We start from the raw sequence: 18,699 nt of genomic DNA, 5'->3' as shown, positions 1-18,699 counted from the left end.
TAACTGAGCTGTACACAGAGTTGAAAGTCCGCTTATAGACTGTCAGTGTGCATTTTGAGTAACCAAGCATTCCTTCTGATAGCTTGGTGCCCATGCTGCATTTCTGGTTAAATATTTTGAATATCATCTTTGGCTACATCCAAACTATCAGGTCACCTTTGCTGTGAGTTGTAGTCTGATATGTTCAAAGCTGTTGATTAATTTCCATTGAAATGCCCTTAGAGCAGCAGAGTGTGTTTGAAAGAGATCTGAACTTGTAAATAGATTATTGGGGTTCTAATATTGGATCCAAAACTTTCCACTTCCACCATCTTGTATATATGACTTAATCTTGCTGATGCTCAGTTTCCTCTTGTATAAAAGAGGATAAAATACTGCTGATTTCTTCTATCCCACCGAATTATGAAATACATATTTGTAACTTGGTACACAGTATAAGGAATTCCATTTTTATCATGGTTATGCCAGTGTTTTCAAATATTTAATACACCTCTGTGTGCCTCACTCTGCTCCTCTGCCAAATTGTGAGAGTAATAGTACCTACTCCATACATTATTGTTTTCTTGTGGTTATTGCTATTATATGTATATTAGAATAACTAGAATAATGTGATTTAACCAAACTAGATATTTAAGCTAGTTACCACTGAAATAATCAATTAGACATTTTCCCCTCTGTGAAGAATACTAATTGATTATTCTGTTAGACACTTAGAATAAAAAGATTATGATCATGGCATTTAGAAAGCCAATGATAACTTCTTTTCATCATTTATAAAGACAACAGTATGTTCTGATTCTACTCTTTATATAATTTCATATATAAATAAAAGCAAAAACTCCATGTAGTTAAAATAGAAACCCCTCTGATAGGAAAGGGTAACTCTTAACACTGTTTAACTTGGAGAATGCCTGTTTGTTGTTACTGTTCTTGTTCTGTTGTAGTGCATGTATTTTTTACTTGTCTCTCTCTCTCTCTCTCTCTCTCTCTCTCTCTCTCTCTCTCTCCATCCCCCCCCACCCACTCCCCCTTTGGCTGCTGTAGTTCAAACGTGGAATACCCCACATCCTGGTATAGCTCTTGGTACTTGTGAATGTTACATATTTACTTAGAATGTGCTTATTTTTTCTCTTCTAAAGTACTCAGAGTCCTTTAGAAATAACATTTACCTTTTAATGGAGAATAAATGTAAAATATTGGAAAACATGTGCCAATAAGCCGCCTCACAGGAACAGAGAATTTAGAAGACAAAAACTGAGAGTTGAGAAAATGTAAATTTTGGAACTTCTTCTAGATTCTTACCTTTAACAAGATGTGACTACTTTATTTTCATGGACTTTTCAATTCTACTAGGAAGTTAGAATCTTCCAGGGTTGTGCAAATACTTGTGTCAACAATTTTATAATGCCTTTGTGAAAATGACTTTCAAGGTAACCCAGAAGTTTCACCTGCTAATTGGTATGGAATCCTGGGAGCATATAATCCCCAAACAACACAATCTCTGTGCTTTGAAATTTTCAAGTAGAATCCAAGATATTAAAATGTGTCTATCACTTTTAGAGTTTCCCTACTGATGAGATGAACCTGAATTTTCATTTGCTGCCCTTGACAGCATAACATAAAATATATATTTTCAAGATAGTTTTGAGTTTTTTTAAGTATTTATACTCTATCATTTTATAGCATTTTCATTTATTTTGCTAAATTTTAATTAGTATTTTATACATTGCAGTTTTTTTCTTAATAGGATATATTCTATTGTCTACAGGATTTTTGTGTTTTTTTAAGCATTTTGCATTCTTTTTTTAAAATTTTTTAAATTTTATTATGTTATGTTTGTCACCATACAATACATCATTTGTTTTTGATGTGGTGATCCACGATCCATTGTTTTCATATAACACCCAGTGCTCCATGCAGTACGTGCCCTCCTTAATACCCATCACTGGGCTAACCAATCCCACCTCCCCCCTCCCCTCTAAAAACCTGTTTGTTTCTCAGAGTCCATAGTCTCTCATGGTTCATCTCTCCCTCCGATTCCACCCCCCTTCATTTTTCCCTTCCTTCTCCTAATGTCCTCCATGCTATTCCTTATGTTCCGCAAATAAGTGAAACCATATGATAATTGACTTTCTCTGCTTGACTTAGTTCACTTAGCATAATCTCCTTCAGTCCAATCCATGTTGATGTAAAAGTTGGGTATTCATCCTTTCTGATGGCTGAGCAGTATTCCATTGTATATATGGACCACATCTTCTTTATCCATTCATCTGTTGAAGGGCATCTTGGCTCTTTCCACAGTTTGGCTATTGCAGACATTGCTGCTATGAACATTGGGGTGCATATGGCCCTTCTTTTCACTACATCTGTGTCTTGGGGTAAATACCCAGGAGTACAATTGCTGGGTCATAGGGTAGCTCTATTTTTAATTTTCTGAATCACCGCCACACTGTTTTCCAAAGTGGCTGTACCAACTTGCATTCCCACCAACAGTGTAAGAGGGTTCCCCTTTCTCCACAACCTCTCCAACATTTGTTGTTTCTTTCCCTGTCCATTTTTGCCATTCTGACTGGTGTAAGGTGGTATCTCAATGTGGTTTTGATTTGAATTTCCCTGATGGCTAATGATGATGAACATTTTTTCATGGATCTGTTAGCCATTTGTATGTCTTCTTCAGAAAAGTGTCTTTTCATGTCTTCTGCCCATTTTTTGACTTGATTATTTGTTTTTTGGGTGTTGAGTTTGAGAAGTTCTTTATAGATCTTCGATACCAGCCCTTTATCTGTAGTGTCATTTGCAAATATCTTCTCCCATTCTGTGGGTTGCCTCTTTGTTTTGTTGACTGTTTCCTTTGCTGTGCAGAAGCTTTTTATCTTGATGAAGTCCCAAAAGTTCATTTTGGCTTTTGTTTCACTAGCCTTTGGAGATATAACTTGAAAGAAGTTGCTGTGGGCGATGTCAAAGAGGTTACTGCCTATGTTCTCCTCTAGGATTTTGATGGATTCCTGTCTCACACTGAGGTCTTTCATCCACTTTGAGTTTATCTTTGTGAATGGTGTTAGAGAATGGTCGAGTTTCATTCTTCTGCATGTGGCTGTCCAATTTTCCCAGCACCATTTATTGAAGAGACTGTCTTTTTTCCATTGCATGTTTTTTCCTGCTTTGTCAAAGATTATTTGACCATAGAGTTGAGGGCCCATATCTGGGTTCTCTATTCTGTTCCATTGGTCTATATGTCTGTTTTTGTGCCAGTACCATGCTGTCTTGGTGATCACAGCTTTGTAATATAGCTTGAAATCGGGCAACGTGATGCCCCCAGCTTTGTTTTCCTTTTTCCACATTTCCTTGGCGATTCGGGGTCTTTTCTGATTCCATACAAATTTTAGGATTGTTTGTTCCAGCACTTTGAAAAATGTCATTGGAATTTTGATCGGGATGGCATTGAAGGGATAGATTGCTCTGGGTAGCATAGACATTTTAACAATGTTTATTCTTCCGATCCATGAGCATGGAATATTTTGCATCTTTTTGTGTCTTCTTCAATTTCTTTCATGAGTGTTTTGTAGTTCCTAGGGTATAGATCCTTTACCTTTTTGGTTAAGTTTATTCCGAGGTATCTTATGGTTTTTGGTGCCATTGTAAATGGAATCGTTTCTCTAATTTCTCTTTCTACAGCTACGTTGTTAGCGTATAAGAAAGCAACTGATATCTGTGCATTGATTTTGTATCCTGCCGCATTACTGAATTGCTGGATGAGTTCTAGTAATTTGGGGGTGGAGTCTTTTGGGTTTTCCACATAAAGTATCCTGTCGTCTGCAAAAAGAGAGAGTTTGACTTCTTCTTTGCCAATTTGAATACCTTCTGTTTCTTTTTGTTGTCTGATTGCTGTTGCTAGGACTTCTAGTACTATGTTGAACAATAGTGGCAAGAGTGAGCATCCTTGACGTGTTCCTAATCTTAAGGGAAAGGCTCTCAGCTTTTCCCCATTGAGGATGATATTTGCTGTGGGTTTTTCATAGATGGATTTTATGAACTTGAGGAATGTTCCCTCTATCCCTATACTCTGAAGAGTTTTAATCAGGAAAGGATGTTGTATTTTGTCACATGCTTTTTCTGCATCAATTGAGAGGACCATATGGTTCTTCTCCCTCCTCTTATTAATGTGTTCTATCACATTGATTGATTTGCAAATGTTGAACCACCCTTGCATCCCGGGGATAAATCCCACTTGGTCGTGGTGGATGATCCTTTTAATGTATTGTTGGATCCTATTAGCTAGGATTTTGTTGAGGATTTTGGAATCCATATTCATCAGGGATATCGGTCTGAAATTCTCCTTTTTGATGGGGTCTTTGCCTGGTTTGGGGATTAAGGTAATGCTGGCCTCATAGAATGAGTTTGGAAGTTTTCCTTCTGTTTCTATTTTCTGAAACAGCTTCAGTAGAATAGGTATTATTTCTTCTTTGAATGTTTGGTAGAATTCCCCAGGGAATCCATCTGGCCCTGGACTCTTGTTTTTTGGGAGGTTTTTGATCACTGCTTCAGTCTCGTTACTGGTTATTGGCCTATTCAGGTTGTCAATTTCTTCCTGTTTCAGTCTTGGCAGCTTATAGGTTTCCAGGAAGGCCTCCATTTCATCCAGATTGCTCACTTTATTGGCATATAGTTGTTAATAATTTCTAATAATTGTTTCTATTTCCTTGGTGTTAGTCATGATCTCTCCCCTTTCATTCATAATTTTATTAATTTGGATCCTTTCTCTTTTCTTTTGGATAAGTCTGGCCAGTGGTTTATCAATCTTATTAATTCTTTCAAAGAACCAACTTCTAGTTTCGTTGATCTAATCTACTGTGTTTCTGGTTTCTAATTTATTGATCTCTGCTCTATTCTTAATTATTTCTCTTCTAATGTGTGGCTTAGGCATCATTTGTTGCTTTTTCTCTAGTTCTTTAAGGTGTAGAGTTAGTTGGTGAATTTGGGATTTTTCTGTTTTTTTGAGTGAGGCTTGGATGGCTATGTATTTCCGCCTTAGGACCGGCTTTGCAGTATCCCATAGGTTTTGGACTGATGTGTTTTCATTCTCATTGATTTCCATTAATTGTTTAAGTTTTTCTTTGATTTCCTGGGTGACCCAAACATTCTTGAGCAGAGTGGTCTTTAGCTTCCAAGTGTTTGAATTTCTTCCAAATGTTTTCTTATGATTGAGTTCCAGTTTTAAAGCATTGTGGTCTGAGAATATGCAGGGAATAATCTCAGTCTTTTCATATTGGTTGAGACCTGATTTGTCAAACATACTGGTTGATACCACCAGTATGTGGTCTATTCTGGAGAAAGTTCCATGTGTGCTCAAGAAGAATGAGTATTCTGTTGTTTTAGGCTGGAATGCTCTGTATATATCTATGAGGTCCATCTGGTCCAGTGTATCATTCAAAGCTCTTGTTTCTTTGTTGATTTTCTGCTTAAATGATCTGTCTATTGCTGAGAGTGGAGTATTGAGGTCTCCTACAATTAACGTATTGTTATCAATATGACTATTTTGGTTGACAGTTGGCTTATGTGGATGGCTGCTCCCATGTTGGAGGCATAGATATTTACAATTGTTAGATCTTCTTGTTGGATAGACCCTTTAAGAATGATATAGTGTCCTACTGTGTCTCTAATTACAGACTTTAGTTTAAAATCTAATTTGTCTGATATAAGAATTGCTACCCCAGCTTTCTTCTGAGGTCCGCTGGCATGAAAATGGATCTCCATCCCTTCACTTTCAGTCTGGATGTATCTTTAGGTTCAAAATGAGTCTCTTGTAGACAGCATACGAATGGGTCCTGTCTTTTTATCCAATCTGCAACCCTGTGCCGTTTTATGGGAGCATTTAGGCCATTCACGTTGAGAGTGATTATTGAAAGATATGAATTAATTGTCATCATGTTGCCTGTGAAGACGTTGTTTTTATAGATTGTCCCTGTAAATTTCTGTTGTAGATCACTCTTGGGGTCTTTCTCCTTTTATAGAACCCGCCTTAATATTTCCTGCAGGGCCGGCTTAGTGGTCACATATTCTTTCAGTTTCTGCCGGTCTGGAAGCTCTGCATCTCTCCATCCATTCTAAATGACAGCCTTGCCGGATAAAGTATTCTTGGCTGCATGTTCTTCTCATTTAGTACCCTGAATATGTCTTGCCAGGCCTTTCTGGCTTGCCAGGTCTCTGTGGATAGGTCTGACGTTATTCTGATGTTCCTCCCTCTGTACGTAAGGAATCTCTTCCCCCTAACTGCCCTTAAGATGGTTTCCTTGGTTCTAAGATTTGCGGGTTTTGCTATTACATGCCGGGACGTTGGCCTGTTTTCCTTGATCTTGGGAGGGGTCCTCTCTGCCTCTAGGACACGAATGTTTGTTTCATTCCCCAGATTAGGGAAGTTCTCAGCTACGATTTGCTCAAATACATCTTCTAGTCCTCTCTCTCTCTCCACTCCCTCCGGGATTCCAATTATTCTGACCTTGGAACGCCTCATGGTGTCACTTATTTCTCTGATTCTATTTTCATGGATTCTGAGTTTTTTCCCCCTGGCCTCCTCTTTTCCCTTTTTATCTATTAAATTGTCTTCCAGGTCAATTGTGATTCGTTTTTCTGCCTCGCTTACCCTAGCTGTTAGATTATCTAGATTAGATTGGATCTCATTGATAGCATTTTTAAGTTCTGCCAATTCAGCTTTCATTTCTGCCCTTAGAGACTCTATGTTGCCATTAATTGATTTCTCCATTCTAGCCATTGTCTTCACAATTGCTAGCCTGAATTCCATCTCCGACATCTTGGTTATATCTGTATCCATTTGTAAATCTGCGGCATAAGTCCTAATCTCTGAGTGTTTCCTATTTTGAGGGTTCATCCTCCTAGTCACTCTGTTGATGAGTGGTTGAGGGAATGTGTAGCATCCAAATTATTGACCAGAACCCAAGCAAGATGCACCTGTTTTCTCGGGACCTTAGGGTTGCTGGCCTCTTGTTTTCCCAGCCTGTCTTCTGAGGGAGGGGCCTCCCATGCTGTTACTCAGGCAACCCTGTTTGGGCAGAGTTGCCCTGCCCCCCTGTGGTGAGGAGTGGACTCAGTGGCAGGACTCAGTCCTGCCTCCAGGTTGGGGCACATTTCTGCCCTTTGTGCTTCTAAAACCACCAGCTGCGCCCAGTTCGCAGGCGCGACCCCTCCGCTCCGGGTTTCCGCCCCGGGGGCTGCCCTAAAGTCCTTTCCCAGCCGCTACCGGTCTGCAAGTCTGTGCCCCGTCCCCCGCGCACGAGGCTGTCACTCACCGGCGGTGTAGGATCCCCAGGGCCAGGCTCCCTCCCGCTGCCTTTTATCCTCCGATATCTGCCCGCGGAATCAGGGCTCACCGCTTCGTACCTTGAAACCAACTGCATGTGATATTCTGCTTCTAGAGATCCAGATCTTCTTACATCTCAGGCTGGTTTCGTGGGTGCTCAGAGTGGTCTGGTAGATATCCAGCTCAATTCCGGGGACCAGTTGAAATAGAGTCCCCTACTCCTTTGCCATCTTTTTCCTCCAGCACTTTGCATTCTTGACCCTGAATCCAATAATCCCAGTTCACGAAACTCTGTCTTAAATCCATTTTAAAAGGCTTCTTTTTAATTGTGGTTATTTCTTTAAATTGGAGAATCATTTTAAATATTTTAGAATGTATGGATTATAGTGTGAGCATTCCTATCATTTGGTGTGCTTGGGAAATAGTCTAGTTTAGCGATAAGATGATTACTTATTTCTCTGAATGTATTTCTGATGTTGCCATAGTATCTTCATCTGTATTTAGTTTACATGTCTGTCTTTCTGTCTGTCTGTATTGGATTTCAAAAGGGAAGGCACTAGATCTGCACTGTAGAATTACAATTGGCACTTGACACATGGTAGCTTTTTTAATTTAAATTTAATTATATTAGATGAAAAATTAGTTTCCTTAGTCACACTTGCTACCTTTCAAGTACTCAGTACCCACATGTGGCTAATGGCTACTGTATTGGACAGCACAGATCTATAATATTTTCATGCTTGCAGAAAGTTCTATTGAACAATGCTCTGCAGAGTGTGCACATGTCGATTACAGGCCTCCTACCTGTACTCCAATATTATACCCTGTAACATTTGTTTAGAGACCTATAGATCGAATTAAAATTTAAAAAAAAAGTTGGATATGGAATAACCTCCTGTCACAAACTCAAGTGAAATCTTTGTATGATGCTATTTTTGGGTCACAGAAGTATTGTTCCAACTATATGTTAAATGCTTTAAAGCTTGCTTTTTCTGCAGGTAGTTATATTTTAGGACATACAACATAATGCTATAGCCACATATTTTTAATGATTATGATAATACAGTTCAGTTGTATCATAGTTGAATATATATAATATATATCTTATGTATATGTAATATATATCTGTAGAGACATTATTAACTAAACCCAACAGTATTAAATGCTAGATTTTGTTAATTCAAATCATTGTGGTTTTGTTGTTCAAAAGTTATGTTTAAGTTAGGAGAAATGAACAAAAGAATTTAGAAAGCTTTTCGAAACTGAATCTATTTTTCCTTGAAATGGGAGTACTTTGAAAGTTTTAGAGAGAAAAATTAACCTGTAGTCTTGTATTTAGGTAAATATGGGTTTTTTTTGCTAAATTATTCATTCTAATGTGCTTTTCCCTTTTTATATACTTACAAGATTTTCTATTTGATTTTTAATACAGAATACGTACTTAAGTTATTAGGAGTAATTTCAGTGGTGTGTATTTAAAAGACAAATTTAAGTTTTAATTATCTGTCTCTGTCACTTTATACTTTCATTGTTTCTTATTATTTGCTTTTGTTTTCTTGTGGGTTTTTTTTGCAGCCTTATATTACAGTGCATCAGAAACTATTGTGTAAAAAAAAAAGTTAAGAGTAGAAATCTTATTAAAAGTAGTAGCAATTCAATATGAAAATGGCTTGTGCTTTCATTGTCATTTGGATGCTTCTGGTGCCAAGAAACTTGAGAAAAAAAATCTTTAGGTTCACACGATAAGCTGACAGAGTGAAATATCTTAAGGCTTGAAAGGGCAAGTAGAAGTTATAATTACTGTGTAGCTTCACAATCTTTGTATTGAAATACTCACCTTTGCTGTCATGCTGCAGGCCATAGAGCGAGAAAAAGCCGAGAAGTTCAGAAAACTGCAAGATGCCAGCAGATCAGCTCAGGCCCTGGTGGAACAGATGGTGAATGGTAATTACACGGAGTTGATTTAGATAATCTTCTTAGGGATTTGATAAACACATAGGTTCATATTTATCAGCTGAATTATATCAGACAAGAACTTCCTGAATGCAAATTTAAATTAAAGTGAGTTTGTGAGCTTTTTTTATTCTTTCTTAATGCTAAGCGAATTATTAGAGGAAATTCATCTTTGAGTCCAGTGGAAGAAAATGGTATGTGCTAGAATATTTTATCAATCTGTTGCAGAGAAATCAATTTTAATGCAAATCCTGCTAGCATTTGTCCAAATAATTTAAGAAAACAATGTTTGCAGAAATCACTGGAAATGTAAGCAATCATATACTATATATAAACTGATTGTGATCTGATTTTAAGTAATTCTTGCAATGTATTTTTCCAAACAGACCAAAATTATATGTAAGGCTTCATCAGCATACCTGTGGCTAGTAATGTATTTGACATTTTCTATGGTGTTTTTCATTTTTTTTTTTTCAACTCATTTTACAAATGTCTTCTCAGGGGAAACTTTATTTTTTTAACTTCAGCTCTTTTTGAGTAAGGTAAAAGTACAAAGCTAACACATTTTTTCTTTTTTTCTTATTTATTTATTTAGGGCACCTGTGAGCAGGGGGTGGGGGGGGGGGGGGGGGATGGGGGCAGAGGGAGAGAGAGAATCTTAAGCAGGCTCCATGCCCAGCACAGAGCCCAAGGTGGGTCTTGATCTCAAAATCCTGAGATCATGACCTGAGCCAAAATCAAGAGTCTGATGCTTAACTGACTGAGCCACCCAGGCGCCTCTTGCTTTTTTTTTTTTTTCCCCCAAATATTTTTTCTTTTTTGAGAATGAATTAAAATTAGTTTTTCCTAACAGTGCTTCAGAAGCTATCTGAACAAAATGTTATTGACATCGGTTTTGAACAAACTTCTTTGAAATTGTCATTGTCATACTACATTCATTTCCAGATATAAGTAATTTATGAGAATCAGGGATAATGCTATTTTCAAACAAGACTTTTTTTTACATATTTCACAGGATATGTTTACAAGTGTATAATAACAAAATGTAACAAATGTTTTTGTTGTGCATGTCAGCTGTTTCCAGGACCTTCCTGCATTCTGGAGCATAAATATTGTGTATGAATTATTTTTTGCCTTAATTGTCATGTTGGCATTAAAAAGTTCAGTGATCTTCTTAGGAAATCAGTTCATTTTTTTTTTCTTTTAATGAGCCCCATGACTGTATTTGGTTAATAATAAAAACAAGCAAACATGACAGCTGAGGATTGGCTTAACAAGTTAATGAATATATAGACAGTGCAAAATACTGAAAGGTTGTTGTTGAGCTGTATGTTGCTGGGTGGTGTAACTGATGAATTTGATAACAGCATACTCATATTAAATGAAATTTTGTGATCTAAAAAATAGGCTTGTAGCCACTACACAATTTCCCCGTAGCAACTATATTGTCACTTTTTTATTTTTATAAGCCACTGTAAAATCTATACTTTTAAATGGTCTCTTTTCATAATCAAATGTCAAGGATACCTTAACTCAGATCATTATTCAAAAAGCACTTAAAATTTAGAAATGTAGGGAATGATTTTTTTGGTAATTAAAACCACATACTGGTTTAAAATGATCATATGATTAGTGATGATGTCATTTTCTAGGTTATTGCCCTCAAAGCTCTAAATTTAGGAAGCATGAAGAAAAATCAGGACATACATTAGGTCCCTAATAAATATTAATTGGTGAAATTCTTCTTAGCAAAGCAAAGTTAAGGCAGTTACTTAGATAATTTTGGTCAGAAAATAATAATACTTTTGAAGAAAAATGCTAACTTGTGTGGAGAGCAAAGACCAGTAAGAGCTAGGGGTGTGATTTGAGACATTGCTCATAGGTTTACCGTATCGATCAAATTTTAAGCTTCTCGTGTGTTATGCCAATAAAGATAAGGTCTGACTGTTATGTGATTAGGCTCAAATTTTGGCTATACCTAGAGCATTTCTGCTGCTCCATTCAATCACTCAAGGATTCTAACTTTTTGTTCCTTTTTTTCGGTCTTACACAGAATAAATTTCATAACATTTATTTTATGTAATTGTGCAAACTGTTGAGTGAAGGCAGACACATGCCTAAGTGCCTGGAGTACCTCTCTCCAGGTATATTTCACTGGGACCCCTCACCCTAATTAACAATAGCTCTGCTGCCATAGAACCAAAAACTGGAATTTACTGGTTTGGCTCATAAAGCCGAAGGATGAAATGAGGTTTCTCTAAACCAGGTTTCTAACCATTATCTCGGTTAAGGTCTTAAATTTACAAGCCCAGAATTTCTTTTCTCAGGTTTAAGCTATGGAGTTACAATAAAACATACCCATATAAAACACATACATTCTTGTCCTTTTATTTATAAAGAAGGAAAATAAGAGCTGAATCATGGTACTTCATTGATGACCTCATGTAAATGGTTATTCCTCTTAACCACATCTCTAATCCTCAAAAATTAAGATAAAGACAAGTCATTCTTCTACAGTGTTATTAATATTATGCAACTAATACAAATTTATAGTTTGTTTTGTGCTAACAATATTTAACACATATTCATAGTGTAAAATAGGTGTAAGAATAAGCATAACTAATATCTTTAAGAGCATTTTATAGTATTTTCTATATTTGTATACATACATAGAAAGCTGAATTTTCTACTTCAGATAATTTACTGTAAGATTAGAGTGGTTTTTTTTTAGTATCTGGAATGATTTTAGAAGTCCTCTTTTAAATTTTCCTTCAGAATGAAAATCTAAGACCTGCAAAAAAAAAATTCAATACTTGTATCATTCTGGTTCAAAACTGGTATAAAATATATTAGACATATTTCAAAATCTACTTTTGTTCATTTCTAAATACCTACTGAAAGAATGAATTTTTAGTATTAAGAAATGCAGAAAACAAAACCTATTAGTCTCAAAGGCAGTTTGTTAAAGGAAATTAAGAAAGGTGCTGAGGAAAAGGGGGAGTGTCTTAAAATTCTTAAAAGTGCAGAGATTACCATTGATGTCAATGTAGAAGTGACTTTGACATGATGTTGCAGAATTTTGTTAAAAATAAGTCTTAGGTCCAGAACTCCAGCACTAGGGGAATGCAGCACAAAGAATTCATGACTTTTTTCCCCCTGATTCTTTAGTCTTTCAAAGTTAATTTTTTTAATTTTCTTTTTTCTTTTTCTATTTTTTTGAATTTTCTTTTTCCCTTTATCAACCAACATCTTATCAATCCCTTTTTTAAAAATCTTTTTTATTTTTCATTTTTAGAGTCATATTCTATCCCTTCATAGTAGTTGACCTTATTTTTGGTATATATATATGTTGTTCTCTCTTTAAAATTTCGGGATACAGTTTCTTCTAACAGACCAAAATATACCCTAAATCTCTATAGTGTATGGCTTTGTTCTAGTTTCCTGCCTGATCACATTCTCCCCCCCTTTTTTTTATTTTCTCTTCTTTCTTTTTTCAACCAACTTCTTACCTTATCAATTCCTTTTATAAAATCTTTTATAATTTTCATCTTTACAGTCACATTCCATCCTTTCATCGTATTTACCCTTATTTTTGTACATATATAAGCTTTTCATTCTTTAAAATTTTGGGAGGCCATTTCTTCTAACAGACCAAAATACACCCAAAATCTAGTGTGTGGCACTGATCTATGCAACAGCCTGATCATATTTGATCATATGTTTTTTTTTTTTTTATTCTTTTTTTTATTCTTTTCTTTCTTTCCCTTTCTTTTCCTCCGGTTTCAGGTCTTGTCTGATTTGTTTAGTTTATATTTTTTTGGGCTTGTTGTTACCCTGTTAGCATTTTGTTCTCTCATTCATCTGTTCTCCTCTGGACAAAATGACAAAATGGAAAAAAATCACCTCAAAAAAAAGAACAAGAGGCAGTACCGACTGCCAGGGACCTAATCAATACGGACATTAGTAAGATGTCGGAATTAGAGTTCAGAATGACGATTTTAAAGATACTACCTGGGCTTGAAAAAAGCATGGAAGGTATTAGAGAAACCGTTTCTGGAAAAATAAAAGAACTAAAATGTAACCAAGTCAAAATCGAAAAGGCTATTAATGAGGTGCAATAAAAAATGGAGGCTCTAACTGCTAGGATAAATGAGGCAGAAGAAAGAATCAGTGAGATAGAAGGCCAAATGATGGAGAATAAAGAAGCTGAGAAAAAGAGAGATAAACAACTACTTGATCACGAGGGCAGAATTTGAGAGATAAGTGATACCATAAGACGAAACAATATTAAAATAACTGGGATCCCAGAAGAAGAAGAAAGAGAGAGAGGGGCACAAGGTATATTGGAGCAAATTATAGCAGAGAACTTCCCTAATCTGGGGAAGGAAAAAGGCATCAAAATCCAGGAGGCACAGAGAACCCCCCTCACAATCAATAAAAATAGGTCAACACCCCAACATCTAATAGTAAAACGTACAAGTCTCAGAGACAAAGAGAAAATCCTGAAAGCAGCTCGGGACAAGAGGTCTGTAACCTACAATGGTAGAAACATTAGATTGGCAACAGACCTATCCACAGAGACCTGGCAGGCCAGAAAGGACTGGCATGATATATTCAGAGCACTAAATGAGGAAAATAAGCAGCCAAGAATACTATATCCAGCTGGGCTCTCATTGAAAAATAGAAGGAGAGAGAAAAAGCTTCCAGGACAAACAAAAACTAAAGGAATTTGCAAACACAAAGCCAGCCCTACAAGAAATATTGAAAGGGGTCCTCTAAGCAAAGAGAGAGCCTAAAAGCAACATAGACCAGAAAGGAACACAGACAATATACAGTAACACTCACCTTACAGGCAATACAATGGCACTAAATTCATATCTTTCAATAGTTACCCTGAATATAAATGAGCTAAATGCCCCAATCAAAAGACACAGGGTATCAGATTGGATTAAAAAAACAAGAGCCGTCGATATGCTGCCTACAAGAGACTCATTTTAGACCCAAAGACACCTCCAGCTTGAAAGTGAGGGGATGGAAAACCATTTACCATGCTAATGGACACCAAAAGAAAGCTGGGGTGGCAATCCTTATATCAGACAAATTAGATTTTAAACCAAAGACTATAATAAGAGATGAGGAAGGACACTATATCATACTTAAAGGGTCTATCCAACAAGAAGATCTAACAATTGTAAATATCTATGCCCCTAACATGGGAGCAGCCAATTATATAAGCCAATTAATAACAAAATCAAAGAAACACATTGACAACAATACAATAATAGTAGGGGACTTTGGCACCCCCCTCACTGAAATGGACAGATCATCTAAGCAAAAGATCAACAAGGAAATAAAAGCTTTAAATGACACACTGGACCAGATGAACTTCACAGATATATTCAGAACATTCTATCCCAAAGCAACAGAATACACATTCCTCTCTAGTGCCCATGGAACATTCTCCAGAATCGATCATATCCTAGGTCACAAATCAGGTCTCAATTGGTACCAAAAGATTGGGATCATTCCCTGCTTTGAAACTAGAACTCAATCACAAGAGGAAAGTCAGAAAGAACTCAAATACATGGAGGCTAAAAGCATCCTACTAAAGAATGAATGGGTCAACCAGGAAATTAAAGAAGAATTAAAAAATTTCATGGAAACAAATGAAAACGACAGCACAACTGTTAAAAATCTTTGGGATGCAGCAAAGGCAGTCCTAAGAGGAAAGTATATAACAATACAAGCCTTTCTCAAGAAACAAGAAAGGTCTCAAATATACAACCTATCTCTACACCTAAAGGAGCTGGAGAAAGAACAGCAAATAAACCTAAACCCAGCAGGAAAAGAGAAATAATAAAGATCCAAGCAGAAATCAATGAAATAGAAACCAAAAGACCAGTAGAACACCTCAACGAAACTAGGAGCTGGCTCTTTGAAAGAATTAATAAGATTGATAAACGCCTGGCCAGACTTATCAAAAAGAAAAGAGAAAGGACCCAAATAACTAAAATCATGAATGAAAGAGGAGAGATCACAACCAACACCAAAGAAATACAAACAATTATAAGAACATATTAGGAGCAACTATATGCCAGCAAATTAGATAATCTGGAAGAAATGGATGCATTCCTAGAGATGTATGAACTACCAAAACTGAACCAGGAAGAAATAGAAAACCTGAACAGACCGATAACCACTAAGAAAATTGAAGCAGTTATCAAAAATTTCCCAAAAAAAAAAAAGCCCAGGGCCAGATGGCTTCCCAGGGGAATTCTACCAAACATTTAAAGAAGAATTAATACCTATTCTTCTGAAACTGTTCCAAAAAATAGAAATGGAAGGAAAACTTCCAAACTCATTTTATGAGCATTACCTTTATCCCAAGATCAAAGACCCCATCAAAAAGGAGAATTACAGACCAATATCCCTGATGAACATGGATGCAAAAATTCTCAGCAAAATACTAGCCAGTAGGATCCAGCAATACATTAAAAGGATTATTCACCACGACCAAGTGGGATTTATCCCTGAGCTGCAAGGTTGGTTCAACATCTGCAAATCAATCAATGTGATACATTAACAAAAGAAAGAACAAGAACCATATGATCCTCTCAATAGATGCAGAAAAAGCATTTGACAAAGTACAGCATCCTTTCTTGATCAAAACTCTTCAGAGTATAGGCATAGAGGGTACATACCTCAATATCATAAAAGCCATCTATGAAAAACCCACAGCAAATGTCATTCTCAATGAGGAAAAACTGAGAGCTTCCCCCCTAAGGTCGAGAACACGGCAGAGATGTCCACTTTCACCACTGCTATTCAACATAGTATTAGAAGTCCTAGCCACAGCAATCAGACAACAAAAAGAAATAAAAGGCTTCCAAATTGGCAAAGAAGAAGTCAACTCTCACTGTTTGCAGATGATATGTTACTTTATGTGGCAAACCCAAAAGACTCCATCCCAAACTGCTAGAACTCATACAGGAATTCAGTAGAGTGGCAGGATATAAAATCAATGCACAGAAATCAGTGGCATTCCTATACACCAACAATAGGACAGAAGAAAGAGAAATTAAGGAGTCGATCCCATTTACAATTGCACCCAAAACCATAAGATACCTAGGAATAAATCTAACCAAAGAGGCAAAGAATCTATACTCAGAAAACTATAAAATACTCATGAAAGGAATTGAGGAAGACACAAAGAAATGGAAAAATGTTCATGCTCATGGATTGAAGGACAAATATTGTGAAGATGTCAATACTACGTAGAGCAATCTATACATCTAATGCAATCCCTATGAAAATACCATCAACTTCTTTCAAAGAGATGGAACAAATAATCCTAAAATGTGTATGGAACCAGAAAAGACCCTGAATAGCCAGAGGAATGTTGAAAAAGAAAAGCAGAGCTGGTGGCGTCACAATTCCGTACCTCAAGCTCTATTACAAAGCTGTAATCTTCAAGACAGTATGGTACTGGCACAAAAACAGACACACAGATCAATGGAACAGCATAGAGAGCCCAGAAATGGACCCTCAACTCTATGGTCAACTCATCTTCGACAAAGCAGGAAAGAATGTCCAATGGAAAAAAGACAGTCTCTTCAACAAATGGTGTTGGGAAAATTGGACAGCCACATGCAGAAGAATGAAACTGGACCATTTCCTTACACCACACACAAAAATAGACTCAAAATGGATGAAAGACCTAAATGTGAGACAGGAATCCATCAAAATCCTAGAGGAGAACACAGGCAGCAACCTCTTCGACCTCAGCTGCAGCAAATTCTTCCAAGAAACATTGCCAAAGGCAAGGGAAGCCAGGGCAAAAATGAACTATTGGGACTTCATCAAGATAAAAAGCTTTTGCACAGTAAAGGAAACAGTCAACAAAACCAACAGACAACTGACAGAATGGGAGAAGATATTTGCAAATGACATATCAGATAAAGGGCTAATATCCAAAATGTATAAAGAACTTCTTAAACTCAACACCCAAAGAACAAATGATCCAATCAAGAAATGGGCATAAGACATGAACAGACATTTCTGCAAAGAAGACATACAAATGGCCAACGGATACACGAAAAAGTGTTCAACATCACTCGGCATCAGGGAAATCCAAATCAAAACCTCAATGAGATACCACCTCACACCAGTCAGAATGGTTAAAATTAACAAGTCAGGAAACGACAGATGTTGGCGAGGATGAGGAGAAAGGGGAACCCTCCTACACTGTTGGTGGGAATGCAAGCTGGTGCAGTCACTCTGGAAAACAATATGGACGTTCCCCAAAAAGTTGAAAATAGACCTACCCTATGTCCCAGCAATTGCACTACTGGGTATTTACCCCAAAGATACAAATGTAGTGATCCGATGGGGTACGTGCACCCCAATGTTTATAGCAACAATGTCCATAATAGCCAAAGTATGGAAAGAGCCAAGATGTCCATGGACAGATGAATGGCTAAAGAAGATGTGGTATATATATATACAATGGAATATTATGCAGCCATCAAAAAAAAAAAACCACGAAATCTTGCCATTTTCAATGACATGGATGGAACTGGAGGGTATTATGCTAAGTGAAATAAGTCAATCAGAGAAAGACATGTGTCATATGACCTCACTGATATGAGGAATTCTTAATCTCAGGAAACAAACTGAGGGTTGCTGGAGTGGTGGGGGGTGGGAGGGATGGGGTGGCTGGCTGATAGACATTGGGGAGGGTATGTGCTATGGTGAGTGCTGTGAATTTTGTAAGACAGTTGAATTACAGACCTGTATTTCTGAAACAAATAATACATTATATGTTAAAAAAAAAAGAAGATAGTAGGAAGGGAAAAATGAAGGGGGGGAATCGAAGGGGGAGACGACCCATGAGAGACTATGGACTCTGAGAAACAAACTGAGGGTTCTAGAGGGGAGGGAGGTGGGGGGATGTGTTAGCCTGGTGATGGGTATTAAAGAGGGCACGTACTGAATGGAGCACTGGGTGTTATACACAAACAATGAATCATGGAACACTACATCAAAAACTAATGATGTAATGTATGGTGATTAACGTAACATAATAAAATAAAAAAAAGGACCGAATTCCCAAAATAGACCCTCCCAAAAAAGAAAAAGTATTTGCTAAGTGTAATAATAATTTTAACTTTTGTAATGAGTCTCTAAATGAATCTCTCTTGAATGTATGTAAAGGGGAAAAAACTAGCTCAAATTGCTATAATATTAAGATATATGTTCACAGTATAAAAATAAAAAAAATTACCAAAAATCCCCCCCCCCAAAAAAAAAATCAGTCTTAGGTCCTGAAAACACTCTCATAACAGAGTTGCATAGAAGTTAGGATCAATTTAAAGACAATTTTCATTTTGACTCTACTTTATCAAATGGAAAGACTTACTTACAGAATATTA

The 18,699-nt window shown here is 36.8% G+C and overlaps 1 protein-coding gene across 13 annotated transcripts in view; it reads left to right on the top strand.

Moving 5' to 3' along the window:
• DMD (dystrophin) overlaps positions 1-18,699 on the top strand; it is a 2,446,616-nt gene that overhangs the window by 1,078,181 nt on the left and 1,349,736 nt on the right. For all 13 annotated transcript variants that reach the window (XM_032426633.1, XM_032426634.1, XM_032426635.1 and 10 more), the window contains one exon: positions 9,172-9,259. In XM_032426633.1, the coding sequence (XP_032282524.1) occupies positions 9,172-9,259 (88 nt within the window). The remainder of the gene's footprint in view (positions 1-9,171; positions 9,260-18,699) is intronic.

The sequence above is a fragment of the Phoca vitulina genome, unplaced genomic scaffold (assembly GCF_004348235.1).
Source record: "Phoca vitulina isolate PV1807 unplaced genomic scaffold, GSC_HSeal_1.0 scaffold35, whole genome shotgun sequence".
Lineage (NCBI taxonomy): Eukaryota > Metazoa > Chordata > Mammalia > Carnivora > Phocidae > Phoca > Phoca vitulina.
This window is presented reverse-complemented; position numbering and strand designations above follow the sequence as displayed.